Source organism: Heptranchias perlo, chromosome 16 (genome assembly GCF_035084215.1).
Source record: "Heptranchias perlo isolate sHepPer1 chromosome 16, sHepPer1.hap1, whole genome shotgun sequence".
NCBI lineage: Eukaryota > Metazoa > Chordata > Chondrichthyes > Hexanchiformes > Hexanchidae > Heptranchias > Heptranchias perlo.
In genome coordinates this window covers 22,291,984-22,319,056 of record NC_090340.1, presented here as the reverse complement: position 1 = coordinate 22,319,056, position 27,073 = coordinate 22,291,984, and the positions used below count along the sequence as shown (strand labels likewise).

Here is a 27,073-nt window from a genome sequence, read left to right as displayed (position 1 = left end):
ACAGCGATGCTTTTCATGCCGATGGCGGCTCAATTCCTTATCGAGCGAGAGATTTATAATGTGGCGATGCCGGTGATGGACTGGGGTGGACAAATGAAAGGAGTCGCACAACAACAGGTTCAGCTTTATTGGAATCACAAGCTTTCGGAGCTTTCCTCCTTCGTCACCTGAACGAGTGTGCAGCATTCGTGCACCAGGAAGGCGGCGACAGTTCAATGATAAATGTGCATGAAAGATCAATTATTTTGCACGGGGTGGGGGGTGTTTAAAAGCCGGACGGAAACGATGCATTTCTTGCATCCATCCAAATTCAACCTGACGGCTCCCGCTGAACTTTGACCCCCTCCCCCCCCCCCCCCCTCTCCCTGGGGTCAGCGTCATGGCGGCTCGGAAACTGAGTCGGGAGGAGGTGGAGGAGATGGTGGCTCTGGCCCTGCGCTCCGGCCTCACCGAGCGGGACATCGCGCAGCTGCCGTCGGTGCACAAGCTGCTGCTGAGCCGGGGCCGCCGTCCCCCCCGCCCCTTCTCGCCGCTGCGGGCCGTCGTCTTGCTGCTGGCGCTGCTGCTGCTGCTGTCGTCGCACTGCGCCCCGCTCCGCCATCAGGCGCTGCGGCTCTGGTTCTGGCTCCACGGCTCCTCGGTGGAGAACGAGATGTGCGTCGTCGGTTTCTCCGACTTTTACAACCCCTTCAGGCAACCCTTGGACTGCCGGGTCTGCAGCAACATCACCGCCGTCCACAGGAAGAGCAACCTGAGCCACGAAGAGTTCCTGCGGGCCTACGCCTACTCCATGCAGCCGGTGGTGGTGGAGGACGGCCAGAGGAACTGGTCGGCCAGGGAGGTCTTCAGCTTCGAGTTCTTCACACAGATCTACGGCAGCGACAGCCGCGCCCTGGACAACAGTGGCAGCGAGTGTCAGTTTTTCCCCTACGACACGGAGTTTCTGAACTTGGGGGATGTTTTCGGCATGGAGGCGGGCCGAGCTGGCATGCACGGCAATGCCAAGCCTTGGTACATTGGATGGTGTGTGTGACAAATCAGCAATTTCATTTTTCTTGCTTTGTCGGGGAGAATTACATATCGAAGGTGACAGATGAGGGGCAGTGGATTGCAATTCAGTAATCCAAGCTTTTTTTCCCCCCTCCTCTTGAACATAGGAACAGGAGTAAGCCGTTCAGCCCCTCAAGCCTGCTCTGCCATTTGATAAGATCATGGCTGATCTGTGATCTAACTCCATATACCTGCCTTTGGCCCAAATCCCTTAATACCTTTGGTTGGCAAAAAGCTATCGATCTCAGATTTGAATTTAACAATTGAGCTAGCATCAATTGCTGTTTGCGGAAGAGAGTTCCAAACTTCTACCACCCTTTGTGTGTAGAAGTGTTTTCTAATCTCACTCCTGAAGGGTCTGGCTCTAATTTTTAGACTGTGCCCCCAAGTCCTAGAATCCCCAACCAGCGGAAATATGTATCCACCCTATCTGTTCCCCTTGATATCTTATAAACTTTGATCAGATCACCCCTTAACCTTCTAAACTCGAGAGAATACAACCCCAACCTGTGTAATCTCTCCTTGTAACTTAACCCTTGAAGTCCGGGTATCATTCTAGTAAACCTACGCTGCACTCCCTCCAAGGCCAGTATGTCCTTCCAAAGTTGCGGTGCCCAGAACTGCTCTCACTACTCCAGGTGTGGTCTAACCAGGGTTTTGTATAGCTGCAGCATAACTTCTGCCCCCTTGAACTCTAGTCCTCTAGATATAAAGGCCAGCATTCCATTAGCCTTATTGATTATTTTCTGCACCTGTTCATGATACTTCAATGATCTATGTACCTGAACCCCTAAATCCTTTTGGACATCCACTGTTTTTAACTTTTTACCATTTATTAAGTACCCTGTTCTATCCTTTTTTGATCCAAAGTGGATGATCTCACATTTGCCTACATTGATTTCCTTTTGCCACAGTTTTGTCCATTCATCTAATCTATCAATATCCCTTTGTAATTTTATGTTTTCATCTACACTGCTTACAGTGCCACCAATCTTTGAGATAAACAAACAAGTGCCAAGGGCCACACTGCCCCACAGGGTGGGAAAGAGCATGAAAGAGTGAAGAATCAAGAAGTAATGATTTGGTGATACCAAACTTGGATTTTAATGGCTGAAGATTGTTGGAGGGTGGCGAGAAAGGAATGAACAGAGCCTTGGAGAGCCCTCCAGTTAATGGAGAAAGGGCAAGATAAATCATTAACTACAACACAGATTGTGATTGTAACCAGCCATGAACTATAGTTTTAGTAAGAGGCAAGTTGTTTAGAAGTATAGAAATGTCTAAGAGTATGGCAGATGATTCACCAAAATGTGGTATGGATATGCCATAAATCATACAGATGATGATGGATTAGACCAACACTTTCAGGATGATAGATGATTTGAGAATTAGAAACAGCTTCTATAACTTTAGAAACTATCGTGCAAGGATAATAGGGCAGTCATTTGAAAATTGGAGATAGGATTGAATTTGAGCAAATCTACATTGAGAAGGAAAGGTGGACTGCAAGTGAGAGATTGGAGAGACAGCATTAAAAAGGGATACCTGTTGAGGACAATGCGATGGATACCATAAAAACAATATTCTGATTGGAGTCCATAAAGTAGAGGACTCAACAGACCTGGGGGGGATAAAACTTCATGTCAGTCATAATGGTTGAGCAGAATCAATTGGGCAGAATCTTTACCAGATCATTGAGATTAGAGTGGAGGAGAAAAGTGACCTAAAAAGGTTTACTTTCTTTTTAGGAGAGCAGAAACTGAATATTCAGGACTGAAGAGAGATGGAAAGGAAGATTCACAGAAATTACGAGAAACCACTTTAGAAGAGATCCAAAGGAACAGTGGTTGTGAGGGAGGAAGACAGCAGTTGACACTTGAAAAAAATTATTTAGCAACAAGATAGGACCACAACTTGTAATCTACCAACCATTCAAGAATTTTTTTTATTGCATGAATGGCATTGGTGTTGGTTGGGTTGATGGCAGACTTTGCTTTTGATACTGTGGACTCATTATTCTGGAAGGTGAGTTACAGAGGAATATTCTATATAATAATCTAATACTAAACGTGGTTGAGAGTCATGGTTTGGGGCAGAGCCAGAAGTGCACGTACTCCAACCTAATGACTGGACAGGAAATCAAAGCTCAGACGTGCATTTTAACATAAAACTCTGTGTATTGATGTTGTAGCTGGTTCTGATTCAATTTCATTAGAATTGTCTATTTATTGAACAGGTGATCAGGATTTCAAACTTTATATTGTCAGCACCTGTACTCACTGTACAAGATCAAAGTTATTAAGGCATGCAGTATACACTATAATTTACTATTTTGTATAATAAGTATTTATTTCCTGGTCTCAGCAATAAAAAAGGGCCAATATAACATGTAGATAAACGGACTGGACAAATGAGTTCACTGTTAATGGATAACAATACATACGTGACATCAGGGGTGTAACGTTCCAGTCAATGTATGCCATCCAGAGTTTTACAATTACAGGGATGTGATCGGTACGTTCAGACTTTAAAAAGTTTTGTGCGGGTGAAGGTGATACCATTTTTAAGTAGCACAGAATAATATAGGAATTTGTAGGTTAATTGTTTAGGATGAAGATGATTCACTAAAGTGTTCAAGAACAGAGCTCAAGAGGTGCACAACATAGGAAACAAAATGACCAGTGGAGAACCTATGCCAAAAACTATACTGCAGATCATGGGTTAGGGCAGAACCTTGAAGTTCCAGTGCATATTCACAGCAAATAAGTTGGCACTACAATGTACAGGCAATATTATAATACTTCTAAAATTATTTAGATGATGGAGGAAAACTGACCCATTTTATGACCACATCAGTCCCCTCCGAGTTGAAACACAGGTTCTGTGATAGTGGTGGCAAAATTGAACACATCCAGTAATTCCAATTATCTAAAATAGAATATGTTGCACGAGGAATCTGATTGTTGGTCTCCCGCATATGTTACACGTGGTAAAATGTTCTGTGTTCGTAGTCCATAATGATGTAATTTACATGGGAAGCTTTTTAGTTTGTACTAAAGAAAGATTGTGATGTAACTTTTGGCAGTCTGCTCCATACAGCACTGCTACTATCTAATCGGTTAAACACAGGGTGTCCTGAATATAGTTCGGACTGAAATTGTGAAGGGTATACAGACAAACAACAATCAGTAATCTTGACAGATTTAGTATGTTTGTCTATCATAAATTTGGAATGAATGGATCTTAATTATCAATCCTTCAATGTGAACATTCTCCTACATTAACTATTCAGCACACGATTAATTATTTTATGCTACAATATGTGAAAGTTATTCCTCCCTCCCTCCCTCTTTTCCCCCCCCCCCCCATTCTAAACCTATAAATCGTATAAATAGAATAATGTCCTCAATAACATTGCAAGTGAAAATACCTTTGCTCGAGAGGCTGACCCTTATGTACTTCCAGCATCGCCACTCATGAGTTATCCCGTTCCTCTCACTTGGCAGGTTGCAGAAGCAGCACCACCTCTACAGTGATCATAACTGAGGATATAGGTGCAGCATTCATCGTACTGAACAGCAAGCTGCACCATAGAACAGGCACTAATCCTGTATACACGCCAGTTGGGGTCAGGGGGGGTAATTGCCACCCCCTTTTCCTCCCCCCCGCCCCCCCCTTCCTGGCCCATGTTTATGTCACTGCCCAGGTCGGGGTGACTTATTAGTGGTGAATGTGGAGAAAGTTTCTAGTTAAGTTTTCCTGCTCCCTCAGGTACAGGAGTATGTGTAAGCGACCTGTAAGTGTTGGGGGGGCGGGGGGAGCGAGAAGCCCATTCCATTTGATAATGGTTAATTCTGCTTTTATTTCACAGGAGTAACTGTGATTCCAGTGCAGCAAATATCCTGAGGCAGCACTACAAGCGACCGTATTTTATCCCAGCCATTTCCGAATCTAGTAAAATGGACTGGATATTTATGGGAGTGCCAGGGCATGGTGCCCACATGCATGTAAGAGTGAGAAACTGTGATTCTTCATTTGAAAGGGAAGTTTGTTCTATCGAATTGGCCCATAATCTCTCCAGTGTTATAAAGGAGATGTCTGTGCACATACTGAGGCATCTCCCACTCACCTTGCTGTCGCATCTTAGGCTTTAGAACTACAGGTTAGAGGCAATCTAGAAATGTTTTGTGCTGTGAACTCCTGAATAGGGAGTGCTTGTTATGGGGCCCCATTCCCAGTCGTGTGGTAATATTTTGAGGGGGGAAAAGAACCCCACTCTGCATCTGTCATAGCACAAGTCAGAAGCCATAAAGCATGAAACATGTCTTAACATCAGTTACTGTACTACAGTGATTCATTGTATGTGAAGATGAAGGTGTTTGAGCTATCAGAAGAATTATATAAATGCAAGTTTTTCTTTCCATGAAAACGTGTGATTGGGAGACACCAATAACTATAAAGGAATTCAGGAATTATGGTGCAATTTTATAGAATACACTTCCCTTCAATAACTTGGAGGAAAGCATTTTTTTTTGCTTTTTAAAAAAAAATCTGTTCCAATTTAAATGCCATTTCCAAACATTTTTCATTGCGGCCCTAAAACGTATGGCAATGCAATATATTGTACAGCAATTATCTGCTGTTACCATAGTGTGAGGATTGACACTTGCCAATAGGTCAGTACAGCCACAAATACACACACCAGCTTGTCTCAGTTGGTAGTATCCTTGCACTCAAACCCACTCCAGGGCTTCAGCCTGTAATCTGGCTACATTCGGATAAGTAAGAGTAGAACTAAATGAGGGCTGTCCCACCAAGCTGGACAGTGGAGGAGAGGCATTGGAAGAGAATGGTGTGGTCGACCGTGCCAAAGGCTGCAGAGAGGTCGAGGAGGACGAGAACGGATAACGCACCATGTCACAGTCACAGAGGATGTCAATTGTGACTTTGTCCATTTTGGTGCTTTGTCAGTGACAGAAACCTGATTGGAGAGATTCAAACATGGAGTTGTGGGAAATCACGAAATTCGGAGAGGAAAGCGATGTCGGGGATGGGACAGAAGAGTATAGGGTGGGTTTTTTGAGGGGGAGGGGGTTGATGATGACAGTCCCAGAGGAGAGGGAACCATTTGTAGTGTCAGCCAGTATGGGAGCCAGGAAAGGAAGTTAGGTGGTCAGCATTTTAGTGGGAATGGGATCAAGAGAGCAGTAGGTAGATCTCATGAACAAGTTGAGCTCAAAGGGCATGACGGAAGGAAAGAGAAAAGCTCGAGAAAGACACTGGTTCAGGACTAGAGCTGGGGAGGTTTGGGCTTGATGGGCAAGGAGAAGCAGCAGAGGCAGCTGAACAGAGTCTGAATTTTAAGTGACAAAAAGTCCATGAGCTCCTCGAACTTGTTGGAGACGAGAGTGGAAAGGGGAGAGGGGTTTAAGAAGACGGTGATGGTGCAGAAAACGAGCTTGGATTATCTTTGTTCTCCAGGATGATCCTGGAGTAGACACGATGATACTTGATGTGGTCCAGACAGATCTGGTGATGGATGGCTAGAAGAGGTGTACACTAGGCACACTCAATGCTGAGTCCCTTGAACTTGAGGGTTTGAAGATGGGTCATATCAGGAGTACAGCGGACATGGAAGAGAGTAAGAATTTTGCTGGGGACAGGGATACCAGAGGTGGAGGTGAGGGGGTGGTTGTGCAGATCAAAGGCATATGGAGGGCCAGAGGCTCTGTGATTGAGAATTTGAAAGTACAGTTGTAAGTGAGTTTTTCTCAAGGGCGGGCATAGAAGGAAGTGTGGTTGGAAGGGGGTAGAGGTATTTTGGTGGTGAAGGATACAAGGAACTGGTTGGAAATAGCTGTGTCTGTGATTGAGACAATGGGAGTAGAGATAGCAAGGTCAAGGGGGTGGCAGTGAGTACGAGTTTATATGGAGGTAGAGGTTTGGGGAGGGCAGTGAATTCAGATGAGAGAGGCATTGGGGAGCGGAAATAGAGAATGACTTTACTGAGGATAAAGTAATACTTCATGCTGCAAATGTAAAGAGATGGGACTTACCAATACGGTAGAAGAATCCCCAATGTATAGGGAGGTCCGTGTGCTCATTAAGAAGGACTTCTCCAGACACATGGTATGGAGATCATCTCTGCTAAGTCTTCCATTTCACTATTTTGGGCTCAATAGCCCATTACGCCAATTCTCCTGTAATGTCGTCATCACTCCATATTCAAATAAAAGCAATTTTTAAAAAAAGTTGTTAAATCAACAAAACTAAAATCAAAAAGAATGTTGATGCTAATTCATAGTAATTACAGTGCAAAAGAGATTTGGCTCAGTACTACCTCTGCAGCGGGAGCTATCTGCTCTAATCCTATTTCCGTTCCGTTCCCTTTCCCTGTATCCTTTTATAACTTTCCTTTTCAAATACTAAGTCAGTTTTCCTTTTAAATGGTATTAAAGTCTCTGCCTCAATAACCACTTGTTCTATGTCCTCTGTATGAAGAAAACATTCTTCTAGATTCCCCCTTCATTCTTCTAGAGGTAATCCTGAGTCTGGGTCCCCTTGTTGCTGATTCACCAATCATTGAAAACAATTTTTCTACTACCCTCTCAAAACCTTTCATGGTTTTGAAAACCTTTATTAGATTCCTCCTCTTAACCTTCTTTATCCCAATGAGAAAAGCCCCAATTTTTTGATGTGGAGATGCCGGTGATGGACTGGGGTGGACAAATGTAAGGACTTGCACAACACCAGGTTATAGTCCAACAGTTTTATTTTAAATCACAAGCTTTCGGAGCCTTCCTCCTTCGTCAGGTGAGTGACGAAGGAGGAAAGCTTGTGATTTAAAATAAAACTGTTGGACTATAACCTGGTGTTGTGCAATTTTTTGAGCCTTTCTTCATAATATGACGTTTAATTCCTGGTATTAATCTGGTGAATTTTCACTGTACCCTTTCCATGACTGAAATATCCTCTTGCACACAATACTCCATCTATGTCCTAACCAATGTCTTGTACAAGTTCATCATCACTTCCTTATTTTTATATTCAGTGCCCTTGTATAAAGCCCATATAATTGTATAGATGGTTTTAAGAGCAGGTTGGTGAGTCATTAAAGCTTCTACCATATTTTAGGAGTTGTAAACAATTTTACAACACCAAGTTATAGTCCAGCAATTTTATTTGAAATTCACAAGCTTTCGGAGGCTTCCTCCTTCTTCAGGTGAATGTGGAAATGAAATCCTCGAACCCTTCGCATTTATAAATCACAGAACAATACCTGGTGATTACAGACAGTGTTTTCAACTGCCCGTTGCCAATGCAATCAGTGTGCAGACAGACAGGTGTTACCTACAGATCCCCCGAATATACAAACCACCAAAAAAAGAGAGGCAGAAACATCGAAAAGACAGCAAATGACCCGTTGTATTAAAAACAGATAACATTTGTTCGCTGGTGGGGTAACGTGTAGCGTGACATGAACCCAAGATCCCGGTTGAGGCCGTCCTCATGGGTGCGGAACTTGGCTATCAATTTCTGCTCGATGATTTTGCGTTGTTGTGTGTCTCGAAGGCCGCCTTGGAGTATGCTTACCCGAAGGTCGGTGGCTGAATGTCCCTGACTGCTGAAGTGTTCCCCGACTGGGAGGGAAGCCTCCTGTCTGGCGATTGTTGCGCGGTGTCCGTTCATCCGTTGTCGCAGCGTCTGCATGGTCTCGCCAATGTACCATGCTCTGGGGCATCCTTTCCTGCAACGTATGAGGTAGACAACGTTGGCCGAGTCACAGGAGTATGAACCATGTACCTGGTGGGTGGTGTTCTCTCGTATGATGGTGGTATCTGTGTCGATGATCTGGCATGTCTTGCAGAGGTTGCCGTGGCAGGGTTGTGTGGTGTCGTGGACGCTGTTCTCCTGAAAGCTAGGTAATTTGCTGCGAACGATGGTCTGTTTGAGGTTGGGTGGCTGTTTAAAGGCGAGTAGTGGAGGTGTGGGGATGGTCATAGCGAGGTGTTCGTTGTCATTGATGACATGTTGAAGGCTGCGGAGAACATGGCGTAGTTTCTCCGCTACATGTTGAAGGCTGCGGAGAAACTACGCCATGTTCTCCGCAGCCTTCAACATGTCATCAATGACGACGAACACCTCGCTATGGCCATCCCCACACCTCCACTACTCGCCTTTAAACAGCCACCCAACCTCAAACAGACCATCGTTCGCAGCAAATTACCTAGCTTTCAGGAGAACAGCGTCCACGACACCACACAACCCTGCCACGGCAACCTCTGCAAGACATGCCAGATCATCGACACAGATACCACCATCACACGAGAGAACACCACCCACCAGGTACATGGTTCATACTCCTGTGACTCGGCCAACGTTGTCTACCTCATACGTTGCAGGAAAGCATGCCCCAGAGCATGGTACATTGGCGAGACCATGCAGACGCTGCAACAACGGATGAACGGACACCGCGCAACAATCGCCAGACAGGAGGCTTCCCTCCCAGTCGGGGAACACTTCAGCAGTCAGGGACATTCAGCCACCAACCTTCGGGTAAGCATACTCCAAGGCGGCCTTCGAGACACAAGACAACGCAAAATTGTCGAGCAGAAATTGATAGCCAAATTCCGCACCCATGAGGACGGCCTCAACCGGGATCTTGGGTTCATGTCACGCTACACGTTACTCCACCAGCGAACAAATGTTATCTGTTTTTAATACAACGGGTCATTTGCTGTCTTTTCGATGTTTCTGCCTCTTTTTTTGGTGGTTTGTATATTCGGGGGATCTGTAGGTAACACCTGTCTGTCTGCACACTGATTGCCTTGGCAACGGGCAGTTGAAAACACTGTCTGTAATCACCAAGTATTGTTCTGTGATTTATAAATGCGAAGGGTTCGAGGATTTCATTTCCACATTCACCTGAGGAAGGAGGAAGCCTCCGAAAGCTTGTGAATTTCAAATAAAATTGCTGGACTATAACTTGGTGTTGTAAAATTGTTTACAATTGTCAACCCCAGTCCATCACCGGCATCTCCACATCATATTTTAGGAGTAGGAGAGTACAGGAAAGGATGCCCCAGAGCATGGTACATTGGTAGTTTTAAGATAGCTATGGAGAAGGATAGGTCTGGCCCAAAAGTTAAAATTCTAAATTGGGGAAAGGCCAATTTTGATGGTATTAGACAGGAACTTTCAGAAGTTGATTGGGAGAGTCTGTTGGCAGGCAAAGGGACATCTGGTAAGTGGGAGGCTTTCAAAAGTGTGTTAACCAGGGTTCAGGGTAAGCACATTCCTTATAAAGTGAAGGGCAAGGCTGGTAGAAGTAGGGAACCTTGGATGACTCGGGAGATTGAGGCACTAGTCAAAAATAAGAAGGAGGCATATGACATGCATAGGCAGCTGGGATCAAGTGGATCCCTTGAAGAGTATAGAGATTGCCGGAGTAGAGTTAAGAGAGAAATCAGGAGGGCAAAAAGGGGATATGAGATTGCTTTGGCAGATCAGGCAAAGGTGAATCCAAAGAGCTTCTACAAATACATAAAGGGCAAAAGGGTAACTAGGGAGAGAGTAGGGCCTCTTAAGGATCAACAAGGTCATCTAAGTGCGGAACCACAAGAGATGGGTGAGATCCTGAATGAATATTTCACATCGGTATTTACGGTTGAGAAAGGCATGGATGTTAGGGAACTTGGGGAAATAAATAGTGATGTCTTGAGGAGTGTACATATTACAGAGAGGGAGGTGCTGGAAGTCTTAACGCGCATCAAGGTAGATAAATCTCCGGGACCTGATGAAATGTATCCCAGGACGTTATGGGAGGTTAGGGAGGAAATTGCGGGTCCCCTAGCAGAGATATTTGAATCATCCACCGCTACAGGTGAGGTGCCTGAAGATTGGAGGGTAGCAAATGTTGTGCCTTTGTTTAAGAAGGGCGGCAGGGAAAAGCCTGGGAACTACAGACCAGTGAGCCTGACATCTGTAGTGGGTAAGTTGTTAGAGGGTATTCTGAGGGACAGGATCTACAGGCATTTGGAGAGGCAGGGACTAATTAGGAACAGTCAGCATGGTTTTGTGAGAGGAAAATCATGTCTCACGAATTTGATTGAGTTTTTTGAAGGGGTAACCAAGAAGATAGATGAGGGCTGTGCAGTAGACGTGGTCTACATGGACTTCAGCAAAGCATTTGACAAGGTACCGCATGGTAGGTTGTTACATAAGGTTAAATCTCATGGGATCCAAGGTGAGGTAGCCAATTGGATACAAAATTGGCTTGACGACAGAAGACAGAGGGTGGTTGTCGAGGGTTGTTTTTCAAACTGGATGCCTGTGTCCAGCGGTGTGCCTCAGGGATCGGTGCTGGGTCCGCTGTTATTTGTTATTTATATTAATGATTTGGATGAGAATTTAGGAGGCATGGTTAGTAAGTTTGCAGATGACACCAAGATTGGTGGCATTGTGGACAGTGAAGAAGGTTATCTAGGATTGCAACGGGATCTTGATAAATTGGGCCAGTGGGCCGATGAATGGCAGATGGAGTTTAATTTAGATAAATGTGAGGTAATGCATTTTGGTAGATCGAATCGGGCCAGGACCTACTCCGTTAATGGTAGGGCGTTGGGGAGAGTTATAGAACAAAGAGATCTAGGAGTACAGATTCATAGCTCCTTGAAAGTGGAGTCACAGGTGGATAGGGTGGTGAAGAAGGCATTCAGCATGCTTGGTTTCATTGGTCAGAACATTGAATGCAGGAGTTGGGATGTCTTGTTGAAGTTGTACAGGGCATTGGTGAGGCCACACTTGGAGTACTGTGTACAGTTCTGGTCACCCTATTATAGAAAGGATATTATTAAACTAGAGTGCAGAAAAGATTTACTAGGATGCTACCGGGACTTGATGGTTTGACTTACAGGGAGAGGTTAGACAGACTGGGACTTTATTCCCTGGAGAGTAGGAGGTTAAGGGGTGATCTTATAGAAGTCTATAAAATAATGAGGGGCATAGATAAGGTCGATAGTCAAAATCTTTTCCCAAAGGTAGGGGAGTCTATAACGAGGGGGCACAGATTTAAGGTGAGAGGGGAGAGATACAAAAGGATCCAGAGGGGCAATTTTTTCACTCAAAGGGTGGTGAGTGTCTGGAACGAGCTGCCAGAGGCAGTAGTAGAGGCGGGTACAATTTTGTCTTTTAAAAAGCATTTGGACAGTTACATGGGGAAGATGGGTATCGAGGGATATGGGCCAAGTGCAGGCAATTGGGACTAGCTTAGTGGTATAAACTGGGCGACATGGACATGTTGGGCCGAAGGGCCTGTTTCCATGTTGTAACTTCTATGATTCTATTGAATTTTGGTCTCCAGCAAGATCTAATGGAAGAATCTTAAGAGTTTATTCTTGAAGATGAATGTGCATCAATTTTTTTCAGTTCTTCTTTAATATCTGTTTAGTGAATGGTTTTTAATGGTGCATTTACACTGCAGCTGTTGGTCTGAAGCAGTTATTATGCAAATGTAGCCTGAATGTGGAGTCAGGCCTGACCCGACACCAGAATGAAGTGGAGTGGTGCTTCCTGGAGGAGGGAGTCTCACTTAGCTGTGTTTCTGAGTCAGTTTGGGCCTTCACACCAAAATTGCACCCCAACTTTAATGGCTTTTGTGAAGTGGGTTCAAGTTTCAAACAACTGCAAACTTGTGGATTATGAATGCATCACAAGAGTTTATTTTCCTTTGCCTACTTCACATTACTGATAAAGGCTTAGCCCCAAGAGTATGATCTTGAGCTATCTGACCTGTTATTGTGTACAGATCGCAGCTGTTGGGCTTTAGACATTCGCCTTCCTTACGTTTGATGCTAAAATAGTTTTGTAACTTGTTTTTTATCTTTAGATTGATGATGTAGATAATCCATCATGGCAGGCCCAAATCAGGGGCATCAAACACTGGAAGCTAGAACCCCCTGCAGAATGCTACTATGAATGCTCTTCTCTGGAAGCCATTGTGTACCCTGGGCAGATCAGTAAGTACTATGGTACCATGCACGATTCCAATCAGCACCCTCCCGACTCTGCCAATCAACATTTATAGCATTGTAGTGATGACTTCCTCCCTAACTTCACATTTACCCTTATAATTTGCTGTTTTATTCACAGGGACCAAGATTATAGCTAGATCCAGGGTCCCCACAGGCCTGTACTTGTATCTGATTGCATTAAACAGTTCAGACCTGTCACCACACACCCTGCGCTGCCTGGAAACAGAACGGTACAATTTGTTGTTATGCAATTGGTTGTCAGTCAGAGATTAATTTGCATGCTGACTTCTCATCGGCTGAGACCCAAGCCTCATTTTGACAGTGGTTGTGCCATTATTGAGAACCAGCCCAGTGAGCTATTGAATTGTAATACTGGATAATTCACTTTGTGCTGCAAAGATAAAGGCAGTCTGTCAGTGGGTGTTAGCTGGTCGCTGAATGCAGGATTATATCTGAATTACTCATTTTGTTGGGATGGAGATCAAATGACCACAACAGACTGGAGGTTTGACTGTGTGTGCACCGAGTCGTTCCAGATTGGTTTCCATTGTTTAAAACCTATGTATACTGTCCTCCACTGAAAGAGTACAGTATTTGAACTAAATTTTACAGATGAATACCCAGCTCAACAGGCCGTGTTTACCAGAACCTTATACAGTATGACTGTGGCGAGAGGGAATAAAGAATTCCTGTATTTTAAAGGCAGAACAAATTCTATTTCAGATGTTTCACTATTTAACAGTGCCTTTACCAGTTATAGGATGTACAAGTGCGTCATTAAACTGTATTTGATGAGCTCCGATGGCTATTGCACTATGTCAGAAGATCCCAGATTAAATCCTTTGCTAAATTAGCTGATCTCAGCTGAGCGACTGTACAGACGTGACAGTTGACCTACTGGGCAAAGGTGGGGGAGGGGATGGGGGATGGAATAAAAGCAGCCAGGATTCCCACTATCTATCATTATCCAGTGAACCCTGTAGCAAATGGAGGGCCAGACACTTGGGAGTTTGAAAGTGCAGTTGTAAGTGACTGGGGGAGAGTTTTTCCCCAGGGATGAACGTAGCAGGAAGTGGAGTTAAGAGGAGATGGGGGAATGTGGGTTATGAGGGACACAAGGAAGTGGTCAGAGATGGCCTTGTCTGACCCCTGCTTAAAAAAAAAAGTGCACGTGTATGAACAGTGGGTGAGAAGAGGCAGGCACTTTGCTGTGCTGCCCCCCATGGTAGAATAATCGATCACCTCTCACTGTCTAGTCGCACACATGAGTAATGGGTGAGGAAGTGTGGGCATTGCTGCAACAATAGCCGAGATAGAATTACTGCTTCAGTAGAGGAGAAGACAAAATCGAGAGACGGAAGCAACAAACATATTTAAATACTCTATAGTCATCTGGCTGGATACGATAAATGGTTGAACGAACATTGAACCTCATTAACACAAACAGAGGCCAACAAAGCATTCCTGCTGATCAGGGATTCAGCTCAATGAGGTCGTCAGCTCCTTACTGACTGTAGTGGGTCTATAGCCAAGAGTTTGTTAATGCATGATTTATAGTAATGATATTTATTTAGTTGTTACTTTTACAGTCTAAGTGGCTATTTCTCTGCTTATTGAATATAGTACAGTTTTAAAAGCCAGAGTACCTGCCATGTGCTGCACTGTTACTGTTAAAAACATATCACATTACTGACTCACCCTCAAAACTGCATCCTTCCATGCATATCATCCAAAGTAAAGGCAATAGCATGACAGACACTCTATACCAGTATTTATAGAATGCACATGAAAAATGCTAAATTAAAACTTAAATATTGTTTCTTTACGTATGATATCACACAAACAGCCACGTCTTGGCTTATGGATCATGGAAATTTCGCACCATTTTCAAAATAAACACAGTGACGTATTGCTGGCATAAACAGAGACCCATTAGAAAGAAAGAACTTGCAAGAACCTGTCCCGTGATCTAGCCATCAATATCCTCCAATGAAGCTGAATGTCCAACAGCGCTCATCAAGAGACACATTAAATACCAAGTTGTTTGCATATTTTGGTATTTTTAAAAAAAATAGAAAAATCATTGCAGTGATTGGTAATTGCAAGCTTTTTAGGGCCTGAGATTGGTGTAGTACTGTACCTGCAAGAGAACTTTGTCAAATGATTTCAGTGGAACCCAGAGTGTAGTATTCTCTATATTGCACTGCTCTAGAGTATATTTATTGCTTCTAGGTAGGAACATACAAAAAAAGGACAGAAAAAGACCAACTAGTCTATCAAGCCTGTCCCATCACAGCAAGGTGCAACCTAAAAACAGAAAGAAAGACCTGCATTTATATAGTGCCTTTCACAACCCCAGGACATCCCAAAGCGCTTTACAGCCAATGATGTGCTTTTGAAGTGTACTTACTGTTGTAATGTCGGAACCAACAGACACAAATCAACCCCCCCCCCCCACCCCCCCATCCAGCAGTCTCCTGGGAAAGACAAAAAACCACAGTGAAAACCTTAGGCCAATTTAGGAAGAAACTCTGGGAAATTCCTCTCCCACCCCAAATGCGGTCAAGTAAGCTCCAGGAGACTACCTTCTTAGTCAACTCCCTTTTAAAGGTTTGCAGCGAATCCACGTACAGGCAACCTATTCCAAAGGTCGATAGCTCGCTGAGTTGTATTACTTCCTGGCACCTAGCCTATCTCTACACTTTGGTATCTTGTACGGATGTCCCCATCCATCCCTGCCCTTCTAGCTCCAATAACTTACCCGCGGACAGAATCTAATCCCTTCATTATTTTAAAGACCTTAATCATATCCTCTCAAAGTCTGCGATTCCACTTAAAAAAAAACCCTAGCGAGCTACACCGTCCTGATAACTAAGAGCCCTTCAACCAGATATCAACTGAGTGGCCATTCTCAATCTTTTCTCAATATTTCCCCCCATTTTCAGGGAACGAAAACTGGGCACAATATTCGACATGTAGACTGCCTTGGTCCAGCCATAAGTCGAGGATTGTACTTCTAGTTTTATATTTAATTGCTCTAGCAATACTTCCCAACATCTTATTCACTTTCGCGACAGTCTCATGACACTGGTTATGGACCTTCATTGCTTCATGAACTATAATTCCCAGCTCCTTCTCCCACTCAGCAGCCTTGAGTATGCAACCCTTATGCTGCATCATCTATATTGTTTGACATTTGCCAGACAGGGACCCATTTCCCCCATTGCATCCAAACCTGCCTGCAGACTTGCTTGTTTTTTTTCCTTATTAGTTCATGGGATGTGGGCGTCGCTGGCGAGGCCAGCATTTATTGCCCATCCCTAATTGCCCTTGAGAAGGTGGTGGTGAGCCGCCTTCTTGAACCGCTGCAGTCCATGTGGTTCTCCTACAGTGCTGTTAGGAAGGGAGTTCCAGGATTTTGACCCAGTGACAATGAAGGAACGGCGATATATTTCCAAGTCGGGATGGTCTGTGACTTGGGGGGGGAACGTGCAGATGGTGTTGTTCCCATGTGCCTGCTGCCCTTGTCCTTCTAGGTGGTAGAGGTCGTGGGTTTGGGAGGTGCTGTTGAAGAAGCCTTGGCGAGTTTCTGCAGTGCATCCTGTGGATGGTACACACTGCAGCCACTGTGCGCCGGTGGTGAAGGGAGTGAACGTTTAGGGTGGTGGATGGAGTGCCAATCAAGCGGGCTGCTTTGTCCTGGATGGTGTCGAGCTTCTTGAGTGTTGTTAGAGCTGCACTCATCCATGCAAGTGGAGAGTATTCCATCACACTCCTGACTTATGCCTTGTAGATGGTGGAAAGGCTTTGGGGTGTCAGGAGGTGAGTCACTCGCCGCAGAAAACCCAGCCTCTGACCTGCTCTTGTAGCCACAGTATTTATGTGGCTGGTCCAGTTAAGTTTCTGGTCATTGGTGACCCCCAGGATGTTGATGGTGGGGGATTCGGCGATGGTAATGCCGTTGAATGTCAAGGGGAGGTGGTTAGACTCTCTCTTGGTGGAGATGGGCATTGTCTGGCGCGAATGTTACTTGCCACTTATGAGCCCAAGCCTGGATGTTGTCCAGCTCTTGCTGCATGCGGGCATGGACTGCTTCATTATCTGTGGGGTTGCGAATGGAACTGAACATTGTGCAATCATTAGCGAACATCCCCATTTCTGACCTTATGATGGAGGGAAGGTCATTGATGAAGCAGCTGAAGATGGTTGGGCCTAGGACACTGCCCTGATGAACTCCTGCAACAGTGTCCTGGAGCTGTGATGATTGGCCTCCAACAACTACTACCATCTTCCTTTTGTGCTAGGTATGACTCCAGCCACTGGAGAGTTTTCCCCCTGATTCCCATTGACTTCAATTTTACTAGGGCTCCTTGGTGCCACACTCGGTGAAATGCTGCCTTGACGTCAAGGGCAGTCACTCTCACCTCACCTCTGGAATTCAGCACTTTTGTCCATGTTTGGACCAAGGCTGTAATCAGGTCTGGAGCCGAGTAGTCCTGGCGGAACCCAAACTGAGCATCGGCGAGTAAGTGCCGCTTGATAGCACTGTCGACGACACTTTCCATCACTTTGCTGATGATTGAGAGTAGACTGATGGGACAGTAATTGGCCAGATTGGATTTGTCCTGCTTTTTGTGAACAGGACATACCTGGGCAATTTTCCACATTGTCTGGTAGATGCCAGTGTTGTAGCTATACTGGAACAGTTTGGCTAGAGGTGCGACTAGTCCTGGAGCACAAGTCTTCAGCACTACAGCCGGGATGTTGTCGGGGCCCATAGCCTTTGCTGTATCCAGTGCACTCAGCCGTTTCTTGATATCATGTGGAGTGAATTGAATTGGCTGAAGACTGGCTTCTGTGATTTTGGGGATATTGGGAGGAGGCCGAGATGGATCATCCACTCGGCACTTCTGGCTGAAGATGGTTGCAAACGCTTCAGCCTTGTCTTTTGCACTCACGTGCTGGGCTCTGCCATCATTGAGGATGGGGATGTTCACAGAGCCTCCTCCTCCCGTTAGTTGTTTAATTGTCCACCACCATTCACGACTGGATGTGGCAGGACTGCAGAGCTTTGATCTGATCCGTTGGTTGTGGAATCGCTTGGCTCTGTCTATAGCATATTGCTTCCGCTGTTTAGCATGCATGTAGTCCTGAGTTGTAGCTTCACCAGGTTGGCACCTCATTTTTAGGTACGCCTGGTGCTGCTCCTGGCATGCTTTTCTTCCCTCCTCATTGAACCAGGGTTGATCCCCTGGCTTGTTGGTAATGGTAGAGTGAGGAATATGCCGGGCCATGAGGTTACAGATTGTGCTGGAATACAATTCTGCTGCTGCTGATGGCCCAAAGCGCCTCATGGATGCCCAGTTTTGAGCTGCTAGATCTGTTCTGAATCTATCCCATTTATCACGGTGATAGTGCCTCACAACACATTGGATGGTGTCCTCAGTGCGAAGACGGGACTTTGTCTCCACGAGGACTGTGCGATGGTCACTTCTACCAATATTGTCATGGACAGATGCATCTGTGACAGGTAGATTGGTGAGGACGTAGGTTTTTCTCTCGTGTTGGTTCGCTCATCACCTGCCACAGGCCCAGTCTGGCAGCCGTGTCCTTCGGGACTCGGCCAGATCGGTCAATAGTGGTGCTACCGAGCCATTCTTGGTGATGGATATTGAAGTCCCCCACCCAGAGTACATTCTGTGCCCTTGCCATCCTCCGTGCCTCCTCCAAGTGGTGTTCAACATGGAGGAGGACTGATTCATCAGCTGAGGGACGACAGTAGGTGGTAATCAGCAGGAGGTTTCCTTGCCCATGTTTGACCCGATGCCATGAGATTTCATGGGGTCCGAAGTCAATGTTGAGGACTTCCAGGGCCACTCCCTCCTGACTGTATATCATTGTACCGCCACCTCTGGTCCGTCTGTCCTGCCGGTGGGACAGGACATACCTAGGGATGGTGATGGAAGAGTCTGGGACGTTGGCTGAAAGATATGATTCTGTGAGTATGGCTATGTCAGGCTGTTGCTTGACTAGTCTGTGGGACAGCTCTCCCAATTTTGGCACAAGTCCCCAGATGTTAGTGAGGAGGACTTTGCAGGGTCAACTGGGCTTGGTTTGCCTTTGTCGTGTCCGGTGCCTAGTGGCCCGATGCCGGGTGGTCCGACTGGTTTTATTCTTATGACTTTTTTTAGTGAGGTTGTACAACTAAGTGGCTTGCTAGGCCATTTCAGAGGGCAATTAAGAATCAACCACATTGCTGTGGGTCTGGAGTCACATATCAGCCAGTCTGGGTAAGGGCGGCAGGTTTCCTTCCCTAAAGGACATTAGTGAACCTGGGTTTTATTAATAGAGGCATTGAGTACAAAAGCAAGGAAGTTATGCTGAACCTTTATAAAACACTAATTAGGCCGCAGCTGGAGTATTGTGTTCGATTCTGGGCACCACACCTTAGGAAGGATGACAAGGCCTTAGAGAGGGCGCAGATGAGATTTACTAGAATGGTACCAGGGATGAGGGACTTCAGTTATGTGGAGAGACTGGTGAAGCCAGAGAAGGTTACGGGGAGATTTGATAGAGGTGTTCAAAATCATGAACAGTTTTGATAGAGTAAATAAGGAGAAACTGTTTCTAGTGGCAGAAGGGTCAGTAACCAGAGGACACAGATTTAAGGTGACCAGCAAAAGAGCCAGAGGTGGCATGAGGGAACGTTTTTTTATGCAGGGAGTTGTAATGATCTGGAATGCACTGCTTGAAAGGGTGGTGGAAGCAGATTCAATAGTAATTTTCAAAAGGGAATTAGATAAATATTTGATGGGAAAAAATTTACAGGGATACGGGACTAATTGGATAGCTCTTTCAAAGGGCCGGCACAGGCACGATGGGCCACATAGCCTCCTCGTGTGCTGTACCTACTATGATACAATGTTGCCTGGGTGCCAGTCAAATCCTAGACAAATTTATATTAAACAAAACTTTGTGTAGCAGTGCCTGGAGGTGGAATCAGGCAAAGCACTGAGCAAATTCTGTACCCAAATCCAGGAACTTTGCATTAATGCATTTTGGTTCTGCTCTTCCCCTTAAAGCTCCTGAATTGGGTGAGGAGGAGTGGCTGTCAGGGTTCCAACTCATGATAAGTATCCAAAGCGCCCCTGTTAGAAAATCTGTGTGTTGCACCTATGGTAGATTAGCCTGCCAACCCTCACTGCATATGCTCAGACATGAAGTATGTCTACGTGGGCGAGGTACTGGAGAGTGACTGGACCCCAGAAAAGAGCCAATGCTTCATCGGGATGGGGTGAGGGGGTGGGGAGAGAAGGAGGGGGAGATTGGAAAAAAAGGTCTATATCTGAACGATCCAGGTTGATGACTCTCAAACATTTATCCACTGATACACAATAAGTGTTCTGTTTTCAGCTGTTCAGCAATAATATGACAAGTTATTGTTGGTAACCCAGTGCTGGGCAGCTTGTACCAATTGCAAACTTAATAAAAATTATTTGCACCATAGATACAGGTTTCCTTTCTGAGAATAATTTGCATTGTAACTGTGAAGTACAGATTTTTTAAAAAAGCAGTTTTGACTAGAAAGTTGTCAACAGAAGTCATAAGGAGCTGATAAAACTACCAGGCCTTAGACATAAGTCTATTACTGAACAAACCTTTGATGTTACTTAGTTGCAGGTGCAAGGCCAAATCTCACAGCGAACTCTACATTATGGTGATCATACATCAACCAAACACACAAAAAGCTGTGATTTGCAGTTGTGGGTGGGTTCCAGTAGCAGTTGCATCAAAATGACCTCCCCCCCCCCCCCCCCCCCCCGGCAGACACATCATCAGACCTGTGCAGTGATGTAATTTATTTTCACATTTGCAAACAGGATTATCAGTGATCCAGGTGGTTCAGTAACTGCACAGTAATAGACTTCTGAAATCCCACATCACTTTGAAAAGTAAATCACTCATCAGTGGATTTCACAGTGACATGAGTTTTGTGCAACATTTCATTTCTCTAACTTGCTGCAGTTAGCCTGAGTGAAGTAGTTAAAGTTATTCAGTATATTAAGCTGGAAACCACTTCACCTCGGCTATAAATGTGTTTATATCTGCGTGAAAAGTTACTCCTTAAGTTTAATTATTTTAGCTGTTTATTCTGGTTAGCATAAGTGAATTTAAGGTAGCTGGAGAAAGAACGTGTTTGAGATTTGGGTTTCTAATCACTTAATATTTAAGTGGTCACCTATACACTCGTACTGATCAGTTGTGATAGAATAGAGAGTAATACAGAGGAGCAAGAGACCAGACATAGAGCTGCTGATCCCAGTGCTCAGTCCTGAGCTCGAGAGTAAGTGGCTGTTCAGCAAAGCGCCATATGTATTAGAAATTAGACTTCAATTAGGTTACTTGAAAAGGGACATCTTGCATAAGAATCAAGATATCTGACTATATCTTTAACCCTTCCACAAGTTACACAAATCTGCGCCCACGACTGCATGCAAGACAATGTACATATCACAGCTTATTTTTATTGTAGGGAGGATCAAGCGGTATGCGGAGAGTGGCGGTACAATTGTACTGATGCTCTTTCAGCGGCATGGCTGCAGTTGATCTGTGTTGCAGGCGAGAAGTCGCTATTCACAGTAATTACACTACAGCCTCTGCGTGTGTGTATCTAATGTTCTGCAGACTTTGCACGCTGGACAGCAACCCCAGGCACTCTGCACAACAGAAGCTGTGATACTGGTTTAACCCTTATCCTGTTAAATAAGTAAGTGGGTGGTATACACTGAAAAAGCACAGCCGTTGTTGCTGTAACTTTGTTTCCCCTCTCCCTTTTAGTTGTGCTGGACACGAACAAATGGTTTCACGAAACGCACATTTTGGGAGAAGAACTCAGCATTACTATTGGTTCGGAATACGACTGAGCTCCACCAAGTCTTAACCTCGGGAAAAGAAACACTTAATGCCACGTCGTTACGGCATCAAAGGAAGAATGGAGAAGGGCTGCAGGATTGGTTACTGACTCCATCCTAGTTTGGGTGTAATCCCAACTGTGTGCATTGGAGCACTATTCCACACAACGTCAAATGGTGGTCAACTGATGGGACTGTTAGATTGTACGTCTCTCTTAACTGGTGGTCTTTTAATAGCTAGTTTAAGAATGTTAATTATTTTTTGATAATTCTGAACATTTAAACCAGAGCAATAGAGGTAAATGGAACCCCCCTACACACTATTTCAGTCACTTTTTAAAAAAAAAAAACTTTTCCTGCAGTGATAACACTGTTTTCCTTTGGATAGCTATCTTTCAGAAAGTAAGATTGGGAGGGAGAATGCCCAGGAGTGTGTCAATATTTCCTTGGAGTCCTCCACACAGAACAAAAGCTGAAAGCTACAGTACTCCAACCAAATACAACGCAGGTTTTGGTAATAGAGCCTCATTTCACCCCCCCGCCCCCCCCCCCCCGACATTCTTCAGCTCTTCGGCCTGAACAGTTACTTCAACAAATTTCAGACCTTAGCTGTCTCCTTAGTTTTCCTGCTAGATTCTCCCATTCACTTCAGTTTCTGTTCAGCTATGCATTTTCTTTCCAATTATGTTTCACACGGCTGACTAAAAGAGCCTTTTGCGAAGTATACAGAACCTTTACACCTCATTCCAGCATTTTAAAAATCTATTCACAGGTTATTGAACCTATTGCTTGCCTCTTTGTGAAAGTAAGGTGTTCCACATACCTGGGCTGTTGACCCTCTACCTGTAGTCATCCCTGCCCCCTTTTTTCAGTGGGTCCTTTGAAGTCACTGTCCAGTCTGACCATCAGTTCTAATGAGGGAGTTCCAGTTGTAAGGTTAACCTGTCTTTCTCTTTCAGATACTGTATATTGAATTACATAGAAATTACAACATGGAGACAGCCCCTTTGGTCCAACTGGTTCATGTTGATGTTTATCCTCCATGCGAGCAGTAGTCCTAATGCTGTGTGCTTGCCCTGTTCCCATGGCCGAGTTACTAACTGATTTGTTCATTTCCAGTTTTTAAAGCAATGAGCTTGTTAAATATTCAAGAACATTGCAGGCTTCCAATGGGATGAATTTTCTGCCTCCAGCTTTTTTTTAATTTTTAAAAAAAAGTTTTCAAAATGGCAGATCTGAATAAATACAATTTTTGACTCATTTCCTCTTTCACAACTTCTGTTTTGAAATTGCGAATTGGCAGCTGTGAATAAACTGGCTATTTTTAACTATGCTTTGCAGCCAGTGTTAACCCTTCTAGATATTTATAGCTTGATGTCAGAAATATTTATGGTTGTGAAAGATAGTACCAGGCAGGTTTTCACCATTAAATACAATTAAAACATTTAATGCAGCATTTGAAATCTAAAGTTATTAATAGCGTACACAATATCTATACTTTGTACAGACATAGGGTCATGAGTTCTGCAGTGGATCAACTGTATGCTGTGGAGCAGAGCCATACAGACTAGGAAGATCCCAGGTTTGAGCATTGGTCCATGTAGAGTTAGGAGGTCCTGTGTGTGCCCAGGCTGGGAGGAAAGGAAGGAAAAGTTAGTTCCTGCTTATTGTATCCAGTGAACCCTGTTGGATTGGCGCTCGATAGTGATCAAGAACAGATACCCTGGCAGATTTCCATTCCCTAACCCTGGGGGTTGAAGCCCATTGTAGTACCCGCTACTGCCATCTCAGCTGAGATGTGCTAACTCTCCCCTGATGAAATGTGAGACCTTCCTGGGCTGAATGGCTCAGCTACCCCCCAGATGCACTCATTGATCTCGCAAGGTTCTATTGTAGTTATTGTTTTTGCGCAGAACAGAATATCTGGAGTCAGAATAGTGTACAATTTACTCAAGTTTGTAGCTTTTTCCTGGTACTGAGGCCAGGAGTTTGTTTACATTGCCGTAAGTGATAAATGGGACATTTTCTGGCATCTGTTAATTTTGCTATGTGTATTGTCTTTATTTATACAGAAACAAAATTCAAAAATATTAATGTTTAGCTTGGTTGGTCCCAGAAGAGCAAAAAAATGATCCAAGAGAATTTCCTGGCACCACTGCAGGGGAGAGGCGCACAAGGGCAAGTCACCAACAGTTCCTTATAGCACCTGCCTTAGTCAGACACATTCCAAAACTGTTTGTACGCACGTGCAGCAGCAAACCGTGTACTGTGACACTACCCTTCACATGATGTTATAAACCCTCTCCGGTTGAATGTTCCAATCCAGCAGAATACCTCAATGTTCCAATCCAGCAGAATACCTCATAACTATACTCGGTGCGCCTAGCTTAGAATTATAAGGAAACATTAACACTCAGTATCTACCGTGTATGGGTGTATATAATAAATAGGCAGGATGGGGTTTTAGTCTGTAACTTAATTGTAAGTTCGGGTGACATTCACCAAACACACGAGTGCCACTTCACATTTGCCTGAGATCTCATCTGAACTCCTTAATTACATCAACAACAACAATTTGCATTTATATAGCGCCTTTAACGTAGTAAAACGCTTCAAAGGAGCGATTATCAAACAAAATTTGACACTGAGCCACGTCAGAAGATATTAGGACAGGTGACCAAAAGCTTGGTCAAAGTGGTAGCTTTTGTAACTCCTGTCCACATACTGATTATTCAATATTTCATTCTAAAGCATATTAGCTTTTATCCGCCATTGTGCTTAGGCATCGCTTTTTAAGCAGTGCATGCCAAATCCTTTTGAAGTGCAGAGTTCAGCGTATTAAACACAGCAGCTGTTAACCTCAATTACACATTTGACTCAATTTCTCGGCTTTGTTTACAGTGATGACACTTCTGTAACTGCAGTGTTTGTAATGTATAACGTGCTTGGTATGTAGTGCGAAGATCTTGTATTACTGTTAGAAAGTTGTGTGGTTATCCTAAACTTGTTTTGTAATATTTACAGTCCTGTGGGCACGTATTGTCAAAATTTCTCAATTACTTGATGAAACCCATGTATGAGACATTTATTTGGAAATAAAGCATTTCTGCGGTAATGGTATGTCCTTATTACACTTACTTTTCTCTTCATCGATGGTGTTAAAGATGATATTTACACTGGTCATATTATAATGATGTGCACTGTGATTCTGCTTCCAGGGGCTGTGTTTGACCTGCAGAAATTCACCAAGCCCAGCACCATTGCAACAACTTGTATGGTACCTTTAATGTTGTAAACTGTCCCAAAATGCTTCACATGGGATAAAATGGACTGAACATGAGTCAAAGAATTAGGAGAATTGACCAAAAGTGTGGTCAGAAATGGAGGAGACCAGTAGGGATAGGACTCCATGGTCAACACAGTGGATATAATTAGTGACATGTGGGCAAGACAAATGAAATTTTTGGTATTATGATTGAATTTTGGGAGAGATGAGCACAGAGCTGGACTTTGGAGAAGAAAGGACAATTAAATGTGAGCCTGAGGGGACATGTGCCAAGAACTTATAATGAGCAAATTTTAATTACTTGATTGAAACCAGACTTGCTTGTCAGTTGGTAATTCCTGTTATTTTTATGGTTAGCATAGGCATTTCTTATATTTCCCAGACAGTATAACTCTCCATTCACCCTTGATGAGCCTAGGTGTATCTAGCTCTGACCACTAATTGGAACCAGCTACTATAGGACTTAGTTCTATGACTGCTGTAGTTCTTATCAGTAACTCATTTTCAGGCCACCCAGTTGGCCATCCTTAATTGGTGAACCAAGGTAGTGAGTGTGGTGCAGCATGACAGCCAAGCCTGATGCCATCTTCAATCAGTGTCCACACACTACTGCAGAAGTAGGAACACTGACTAGCACTTCTCTCCTGAAGACACCGAAGCCAGAATTGTAGCACTACAACGGTCACTCTGCCCAAGATCAGGTAATTCAGCACAGACTAGGAATCGAACCTGGGACCTGCTGGTCTATATGGTAAGTGCAACATGTAACAGAGCCACAAAAAGAAGTGTGTCACTAATTTACATGAGTGGAATGTTCTTCCAACTGTGGAAAAGTAATCAATTTAAAATTATTTCAGTGAATTATTTGACCTAAAAAAAGTTCAAAAATAATCACATCTGCAAAAAGGAAATTAAAAAAGGTTCCCTCCCCCCACCTTTAGTCCTGTAGTTATAAGAGGGTAACTGTTTTTGATTTACTGTATCACAGTGCTGTCTGAGTGATTAAAGGGTCACTGCCTTCATTAGTCTTTGTCAAACTTTCAGCTGTGAGGGGGAGGGGGAGGAGCCCGACTTATTTGTTACCTCCATCTCATGCACATTACACTTCAAGAAGATTTATGCCATTCACCAAGTGTTTGTCAAACTTGTCGCAAATATATTTGCCATGGAACGCTGCCATTTTAGAAGGTTGTTGTACTGTGAAACTGACCTTTTTTAAAGAAAACTTATTTGGCAAAGTTTTTTCCAACAAGTAAAGCATGCAAATGAAAACATCACAATATTGGAAAGCCCGATGCCTTAGTTGTAATCATGAAGCAGTTTTGATAAACAGTTATAAATAAGGTGCAGTCAGTACATTAACCAGGCTCAAGCAATAAAATGAGACGGCTTGATTCGACCAAGAAAGAAAGAACTTGCATTTATATAGCACCTTTCACGACATCAGGATGTACCAAAGCGATTTACAGCCAATGAAGTCCTTTGGAAGTGTAATCACTGGTGTAACATAGGGAAGCACAGCAAGGTCCCACAAATAGCAATGAGATAAATGACCAGATAATCTTTTTTTAGGTGTTGGTTGAGGTATAAATATTGGCCAGGACACCAGCCCTGCTCTTCTTTGAGATAGTGCCGTGGGATCTTTTACGTTGGCCTGAGAGGGCAGATGGGGCCTCGGTTTAACGTCTCGCCCGAAAGACGGCATCTCCGACAATGCAGCACTCCTTCAGTACTGCACTGAAGTACCAGCCTAGATTATGTGCTCAAATCTCTGGAGTGGGGCTTGAACCAAT

The 27,073-nt window shown here is 44.2% G+C and overlaps 1 protein-coding gene across 2 annotated transcripts; it reads left to right on the top strand.

Annotated features, from left to right (window-relative positions):
• Positions 1 to 25,109, top strand: LOC137333583 (uncharacterized). 2 transcript variants are annotated; one of them, XM_067997793.1, is made up of 4 exons: positions 1 to 1,023; positions 4,922 to 5,057; positions 12,938 to 13,067; positions 21,921 to 25,109. In XM_067997793.1, the coding sequence occupies exons 1-4, from the start codon at positions 380 to 382 to the stop codon at positions 22,004 to 22,006; spliced, it is 996 nt and encodes a 331-aa protein (XP_067853894.1). In that variant the 5' UTR covers positions 1 to 379; the 3' UTR covers positions 22,007 to 25,109. The 2 variants fall into 2 exon arrangements, 1 of the variants encoding a protein (XP_067853894.1); XR_010965934.1 differs by lacking the exons at positions 12,938 to 13,067; positions 21,921 to 25,109 and adding an exon at positions 2,799 to 3,075 and having other exon boundaries at positions 3 to 1,023; positions 4,922 to 5,008.
• Positions 25,110 to 27,073: the final 1,964 nt, after the last annotated feature.